Source organism: Aspergillus pseudodeflectus (genome assembly GCF_044049435.1).
Source record: "Aspergillus pseudodeflectus strain CBS 756.74 chromosome Unknown BJX68scaffold_87, whole genome shotgun sequence".
NCBI classification, from domain to species: domain Eukaryota; kingdom Fungi; phylum Ascomycota; class Eurotiomycetes; order Eurotiales; family Aspergillaceae; genus Aspergillus; species Aspergillus pseudodeflectus.
Window position 1 is genome coordinate 77,954 of NW_027263863.1, and position 7,593 is coordinate 85,546.

Sequence of the window (7,593 nt, forward strand, 5' to 3'; positions counted from 1 at the left end):
GCAAGTCCAGGCGAGGGTAATCTCGCTAGTATTGCTTATCTTCAACTCAATGGCTAGCGGACATACACTGGGATACTCACGAGACCTTGCTATGGTTTAGTTAGTGGCGCAATAACGTGACTGGCAACTATGTCTATCTATATACAATAAACTGGAGATACAGGCGAGCGAGCCAGTGGCGCAGGAGTAACGTGTGGATGCTATCCACATTATGCAGTGCCCTCGTCGTTGGATACAGCCAACAGCTTTCTATGCCAAAGGTATAAGCGTACGGCGTATCAACCGAAATTAGTGCAGTCGGATATTGTCGACGTCGCCTATGCTAATCAACCCCGACGTCTGCAACTTCTAACAATGCCGTCCATACTGGCCTGCTTAGTAGCAGATAAATCTTGTGATATTGTCATGGAGCTTGTGAACTTGTTACGGCCAAAGTTCAGAATGCGTCTGGATGAAGCTTTTACGTGATAGTCCTATGAGATTAATATCTGCTGGGCAGTGAGGTTACATCTCCTATCTAAGCAGTGGGTATTCCATAGCACTGCAATTCTGACCCAACTACTTCTCTGCTACCGCGTCCTCGACTCCTGCTTTCCCGCTCTACACTCCTTCCATTTTTGTTTCAATTCCTCCTCCTTTACTTTCATCTTGTCTCTCCAAGGAAGCTTAACTGTATCAACTTGTTGATATTGTCTCTCGATCCGACCAGCCTTTCGCTTCAAAATTCAGACCCTCACTCTCATTCTTTCCTTTCCCGTTCGTTTAAACCTCAAGTCGTCCTTACTGTCATGAAAATCCCAATGAGTAGACGCAAAGTCGTCTATGACACAGCAGAGGGATGGACATCATCTGACGGAGATGCTGCAATGCAGGACAGCAATATTTCACCAGGTCAGTCTCAAAACGTACCTCGTAATAATGTTGCTAACCGCTCAGTTCACTTTATTCTAGGCCACGATGTCTCCTCCTCCTCTATTTCTACACCGAAGCCTTCCCTCGAGACGGGAGATGGATTCGACACGATCATGAGGACAGCACTACTATGTCTCCCTGCGTCTATTAGCCATTCCTCCCATAATGCTTCCGTCGAGCTGGCGATATCCTCTCACGCAACCTGCCTGGACGGAATGGACCAACCATGGACGGGCCCATTGTTACAAGTCCCAGCTATGGAGGCTTGTTGCAGCGACATACCTGAGTTGTCCCATACACAGGTGAATGGTACTACGCCTTCACTTGTCGAGCGGACTACTGTTCCTGGAACTCCCCCACCCCTGATCCTGGAAGACGATATGGAGCCGCTGGATTTTGCGGTGATGGGCATTTATGACAGTGATAACGATGAACCTGATGACTATGATGACTATGATGACCCTGGTGTCCCTGATGACGCCGGTAGAATTAAGACATGGGAAGATTGTGGCTACAATGTGCATTGGATCGAGATCGACGACCAGATCAATCCCGGGTATTCCCACCACGCATGGCAATTAGACTGTACCTTTTTTACCGCAAGGGAGCTGGAACCAATGCGCAGTAAGTTTCCGATATTATGCTTCCGAGTTGAAAAACTAACAGTTATTCAGACCAACCCGATGGAAGGTTTCGCGTGAAAGTTGCTCAGATCCTGAAACAATTCATGGTGTATTCAGCAGACCCTAAAAAGCGTGCAATTGTGTCCCACTTCCACGGCGAGCAATTGTCTGATCTCACCGAACAAGTCTGTGCCGTCTTCGATCCGAACACTAAAGAGTTATTGTCCACAACTGGCCTTAATGACCCCGCCAAACTCCTTCACGAACTACCATCTGTGACTGAAAACGATGTTGGTTGTTACGTTATCATAGCCCGAAAGGGCGATTTGGTAGCGGTCTATGTCGGTTCATCTCGATATATTCTAGCAAGGACAGGACGCCACTTAAAGTTGATTGAGCAGCAGCAAAATAAACATTCCCAGTTTGTCCACAAGGTCTTGCGGCAACCCGGCTGGGTGGTGGAGGTTAGACAGTTGGTGCTTGCGCCCCAGATCTCGAAAAAGCTTCTTCTCCTAGTAGAATCCGTTCTGATCACAATGCTGGCAAGCCTTGACCCTACTACGCCGGACGGGAAGGTGCCTTTTGGGTATCGTCGAAGACGCGCCTTACTCGAGGACTCGATTGGAGTTGATTCCTCAATCGTTGTCCCTTTAAACAGAGCACTTCCCATGTTCGATGGCGGTCCTGTCAGATGGGGTATAGACACTCCGCGTCCCACCCACTGTGATGAATGTCACTTACCGAAAAACGACTTGCGATGCAGCCGTCGGTTGGGTTGGGTATGTAATAAATGCTACAGAGTCGATTTTGTGACGAATCTCCCCGATGACCATCCTTATGTTTCAACGAGCTGTACGTGGTGCGGCCGCCCCCCGGTGATGGAGAGCCATTATCACACGTTCTTCCAACCTGACAAGAACACTGAACCCCAAATCTATTGCCACGGATGTAGATCACATCATCAAAGACACGGCCATTTCCACGAAAGGGCCCAAGATGCTTATAGGCGACCAGTCATCTGTTCATGCCAGGCATGCGACACAATCTTACGGCCAGTTGGATCCCTTTATTTTGTCGTTAAGATTTTGAAAGTTGATGATGAACGATACTGTGACCGTTGCGCCACCTGGTATAAACGTCATGATCCATCGGAACCTCACAGACATGACCATGGCAAATGTGACTGTACGGGCTGCGAGATCAGGGCAGGCAATACTGCAAGCGCACCTTATCTCCTCAAACGTGTGGTTGGTCTGGGCTGGGTTTGCGAAGTTTGCTACACGCATGCTTCTCAGAATCCCACTCTTCCCTGTCCGCATGGGAGCAGAGTATGTGCATGCCCTGGTTGCAAGTCCACAGATACAATAAGCGCTACACCATATGGCAAAATGTGTAACACATGTGCCAAGTGGTGGAAACAAAGGCCTCGCACCGCCAATGAGGCCCACAGACATGATAAGTATGTGGCAAAAGAATGTGCTTGTGCTGGTGGTTGTGATACCATCATCACAACCTCGAATGATCTATGTACAAGGTGTCAGGGCTTTAGGTTGAGCCATGGAGACATGCTACATCCTCATCCTCACTAAGCATAGTGTTCTTGTTACCATGACCACTTTACTATGCCTTTTTTTGTTCTGATATTTGCTCCTCTAGCTTTCCATGGTGGTTTCGGGGTTTTTTTTCTTTTTTTTTTTTTTTTTTTTTTTTTTTTTTCCTTGTCTGTTTTCTTTATTGCTGGGCTAATCCTCATGAGTTTCGTTGGTGCTACTACAGGCGCCATGAATTTACCTCAAATGACCAAACTCTTATGGCATATCTTGAGCATGCTTCGTGGCTCTAGTGTCTCTATATTTGATATGAACTCTGTTGCAAGTTGATTCGGTCTAAATTTGTGACATTGCCAATTGCTTTAACTAGCTTCGACTCCTTCCTTGAGTTTTTGCTTCAACTGTTGTCATGCTGTCTTTATTTAATGAGTACTCGGTAGCTTTTCTGTGCGCCGACTAGAGACAATAAACTATATTATGTCTGCGCACTTGCTGGTCTAGTCCTGCCTATCTGTTTTCTTCAACGTGGCTGTCCACTACTCCTCCGTAAGGTCAAGGGGCTAATACGAAGATATAAGAAAGAAGGGAAGCTGCAACCTCACATTCATATCATTCGAGGCCTCATCAGAAAGTAAGTATTTTGATCAAACAGTAGAAAAGGTAAGAAAAGTGCGAAAGCATATGTACCGAACTGAACCATCCGTAATCGCTAGTAGAACTTAGACCAACAGCCTGAGACGATGCAGAAGAAGGGGAATCGAATATTAAATAGGAGGAGAATAGGGGGAATAAGGCACGTAAAGTATATACAGATAGGTCCCAGAAACCAAGCCCTATCTGCCAAGAAATAAAAGGAGGACATAAGTCTAGTACATCAGCATCGCATCAATGAGTCACAGTCACGTCACATTAGAATACAGTCCCCATCATTAGGTTTCTGTTGGTTCACGGCGGATCGCGAGAGGCGCGTCTTTTGCATCCGTGCGCCTCCCTGTTTGATTTCTTCGAGTCGTTCGCGGGCTTTGGGGAATCCTTGGGCTGGATGCACGTTAGTATTCACTGTTATATTCTCCATAGGCGATAAGGGAAAGAGAAGGAGAATCAAAGAACTTACCAGCAGCACGCCAATACCACCTCTTTGCATCATCTAGATTGGCGGTAGCCCCGATCCCGGTTTCCGTAAAGTACCCCATAGCATACTCGGCCTTTGCGAGACCCGAAGCTGCAGCCTTGCGGGCCCAAAGGTACGCCTCTGTATCACTTTGTTGAAGGATGCCCTCGGCGCCGGTGAGATACCAGCCACTCAAAGCAAGTTCGGCCTGGTGTTCCCCCTGCGCCGCCGCGGCGGAGTAAAGCATGATACTCTGCCTCGCGTCTACGGGGCAGCCCATCAGGCCGTACTCGTAGGCCATACCCAAGCGGAACTGAGAGAACTTGTAGCCAAGTTCGGCGGCCTGGTGGAAGAGCTGCGAGGCGTAGGCCTCGTCGCGGATGACCACGTCGTTGTCTGTGGCTGAGGCGTATAGAAGAGCGAGTTCGTGCAGAGCGTGGGGGTTGTCCTCGTCTGCGCGCTCGGCGGCGCGTTTGAGCCAGGAGATGCCCTCGCGCGGGTTGCGGGCTTGTCCGAGGAGACCCTTGAGGAGAATCATGCCCATTTTGTACATGGCGGGCGGATCGCCGAGGGATGCGGCGCGCTTGTACCACTGAACTGCTTTAAAGGGATCGCGCTTTGTGCCGCCGCCGTCTTCCTGTCCGATTTCACAGCAGACGGCGACGCGGTAGGCGGCTTGTGCGTGGCCTTGCTTGGCGGCAGACTGGTAGAGGGAGAAGGCTTCTTTGGGGTCGGCTTGGAGGCCGAGCAGTCCTGAGCCGTAGCAGTCTGCGAGGTAGAACTGGGCTTCTGGGTAGCCGCTTGAAACGAGTTTTTTGATAATCTTGTATGCGTCCATGTTGTACTTCTCGCGCGCTTTGCTCTTGGATTTCGGGTCGAGTCTGCTGCTGTCGACGAGGACAATTGAGGCCTCGACGTATTTCTGCGCGAGTAAGAGTTGCGTCTTTTGGTCAGAAGGATTTCCCCTGGCCTGCAGCTGGAGCCGTTCGAGTTCGGCGTGTGTGACCGGTGCCGGCGCGGCTGGCGCGTCCGGAGTGCCTTGGGGCGGTGGAGGTGCTTGTTGTGAGCTGGTTGGGCTAGTATACTGGCGCACAGGCGCTGGTTTACTTCCAGAATCATGACCTGGGCGGAAAGGAGCGGGGTGGTGTGGAAGGGCGTCGGGGTTATCCGTCGCTTCCTGTTCCACCATCTGGCCATTTGTCGGTGGAGACTGGTTCACCCGGTACGGCTGCGGAGGGCCGCCGCTGCCACGGTTGGCGCCATCACCGGGGTGAGGCATGTAACCGCCATTGGTCTCGCTATAGCCCGGCATCGTCTGGCTGCGACTGAATTGCGGTGGTTGGTATGGATCCTCATATGCTTCGTATCCATGACCCAGGCCGTTCGGAGCAGACCCAGCCGACTGTCGTTCGCCGGGAAGGTCAAACTGGAATCCGGCATTGGCAAACTGGTTCGCACTTGTTGGCGTTCCACTGTCTGGAAGAGTGTGGAGATGAAGCTCTGCCGCGGCGGGGTTGAACGCTTTGTATTGTCCTTGTGGAGGCCCAGACTCGGCAGGCGATTGGGGTTTGGGCTTAGGCTGCTCTAGCCCTGGTAAATCTTCGTTAATCGGCCCTTTGCTGAAGTCGGGCATGGCGTCAAAGTTTGGCATATCCGGATCATCGGGAACAGTACTATAGTAGCTATCCAGCAACCCTCCGTATGTACTCTCTCGCGGGTCCCGAGCACTCGCTTGCGGAGGTTGTAAGCCTCCTGAGACAGGCATGGTCGCGCTTCTGCTGACTTGAGGCATTTGTGGTGGGCCTCGGGGGTCGTTGTATGCTCCATCGTATCGATCAGGCGGTCCAGAGCGTCCTGCGCTCATTCCTCTTCCAGGAGGCCCGGGTCGAGGCGTCCGTGACATTTCCGGAGGGGGTCGCCGACTGCCATTAGATGTGTGCGGACGAGGCGGCACCGGGCCATTCAGGCTCATTGCGGCCATTCCTCCTTCGATCCCTCTAGACCCCCGTTGGTCCCTCGGGGGGAATGAAGGGAAAGGGTTATCGAAAGCCATTTTGTCGGGCGACATCGGGCCGTTGCGCGAAGCTAAACCTTGATTAGTTGTATACCTAAGTGTGGGTTCGCTCAGGAACTACTTACGTCCTCTCCCTCGATCTTGCGGAGGAGGCCCGCGCCTGTCCGACCGACTATCATAGCCTCTGGGAGGTGGACGTCCGTTCGGCGCATATCCTCGATCACCCGGCGGGCGAGGGCCTCCGCGCGGAGGTCGCGGTGCGCCTCGTGGAGGGCCTTGCGGAGGGCCTTGTGACCTTGGAGTAGCCTCAGCAGGATAACCGTATCCAGCGTCACCATATCCCGCGTCTGCATATTGGTTGTCGTAGCCATAATCATTATATCCCTGGTCGTAGGAAGGATCCTTCGGCGCAACACCCCGAGGAGGACCGCCGTAGTTCCTCACGGGAGGGGCTCTCTGTTGTGGGTAGGCCATGGTTGGTGTGATCGCGGGGAAAAGGTTAAATTAACGAGTATAGCGGCTGTCGCTGGACAGCAAGGATAGGAACACGTCGCCCGGCTAAATGAAGGTCGGCGGTAGGGACTCGTATAGCAGGATCGGTAGACCCGCCTTTCACTATTTGTCGGAAAAGTTATGCGTCAGTAAAGATAGAAGTGTGACGGTGCGCGAGGCAGCGGGCGCCTAGTCTCCGCTGGAATATAGCCCGAAGCGGACGGCAAGACAGGGGGATAACAAGAGGGAGATACCAACATTCAAGGACCAGCAGGCGACGGCGGCAGGCCTTGTGAATCAAGAGAACGAAGGACAAGGTCAGCGGACAGGCTTGGTGGCCGGATTAAGCACTGCAGAAGCCGAGATGCGCTCGAACCGACAGGAGCCAAGCCCAGTGACCCGGAGAATGCCACGAGGGGGAGAATGTTGGGTGGGAGAATGAAGGAGAGACAAAGAGTAAGCGACGGGGAAAAGAGCGCTGATAGCGACAGGATGGAAGAGAATCCCCCCGGCAGCAGAAGAGTAAGGAGCGTGAGTGAGAAATTGAGACAGAGAGAAGAGGAGTTTTCTGCTGCAGGTGAGGAGATTGTTCTGCAGTCACAGCTGGAGGCGCGCACAGTCGTGACAGATTGGGTATGAATGACTGGAATTAATTTGACTTGGCCCGGGACAATTTAATATACCCAAGTCTCTCTACTCTCTGTAGAACGAAGCTCACGATGAGCCTTACAAATTCATTCATTCTTCTTTTCTCCTTCTTTTCACCCCACTTTTTCTGTTCAACGGTTCGACCTTTTCATCCTTTGTCCCTGACCCACGCGATCCATCCTTTCATCATATTGTTCAATATTCATTATCCAGTCAATGCTTCAGCCTGTCGTGGCTGGATGC

The 7,593-nt window shown here is 51.7% G+C and overlaps 2 protein-coding genes across 2 annotated transcripts; one reads left to right on the forward strand and one right to left on the reverse strand.

Annotated features, from left to right (window-relative positions):
• Positions 1-800: 800 nt before the first annotated feature.
• BJX68DRAFT_272716 (uncharacterized protein) lies at positions 801-2,903 on the forward strand (the record flags this gene model as incomplete). The annotated part of the gene is made up of 4 exons (XM_071047265.1): positions 801-891; positions 937-1,536; positions 1,587-1,825; positions 2,628-2,903. The coding sequence occupies 4 exons, from the start codon at positions 801-803 to the stop codon at positions 2,901-2,903; spliced, it is 1,206 nt and encodes a 401-aa protein (XP_070892921.1).
• Positions 2,904-3,341: 438 nt separating this feature from the next.
• Positions 3,342-6,972, reverse strand: BJX68DRAFT_214213 (putative chitin synthase activator (Chs3)). Its single transcript, XM_071037775.1, has 4 exons — positions 6,961-6,972; positions 6,336-6,825; positions 4,200-6,281; positions 3,342-4,123 (listed from the first exon to the last, which is right to left on the reverse strand). Exons 2-4 carry the CDS (start codon positions 6,682-6,684, stop codon positions 3,990-3,992), a joined length of 2,565 nt encoding a protein of 854 aa, XP_070892922.1. The 5' UTR covers positions 6,685-6,825; positions 6,961-6,972; the 3' UTR covers positions 3,342-3,989.
• Between the last annotated feature and the right edge of the window lie 621 nt (positions 6,973-7,593).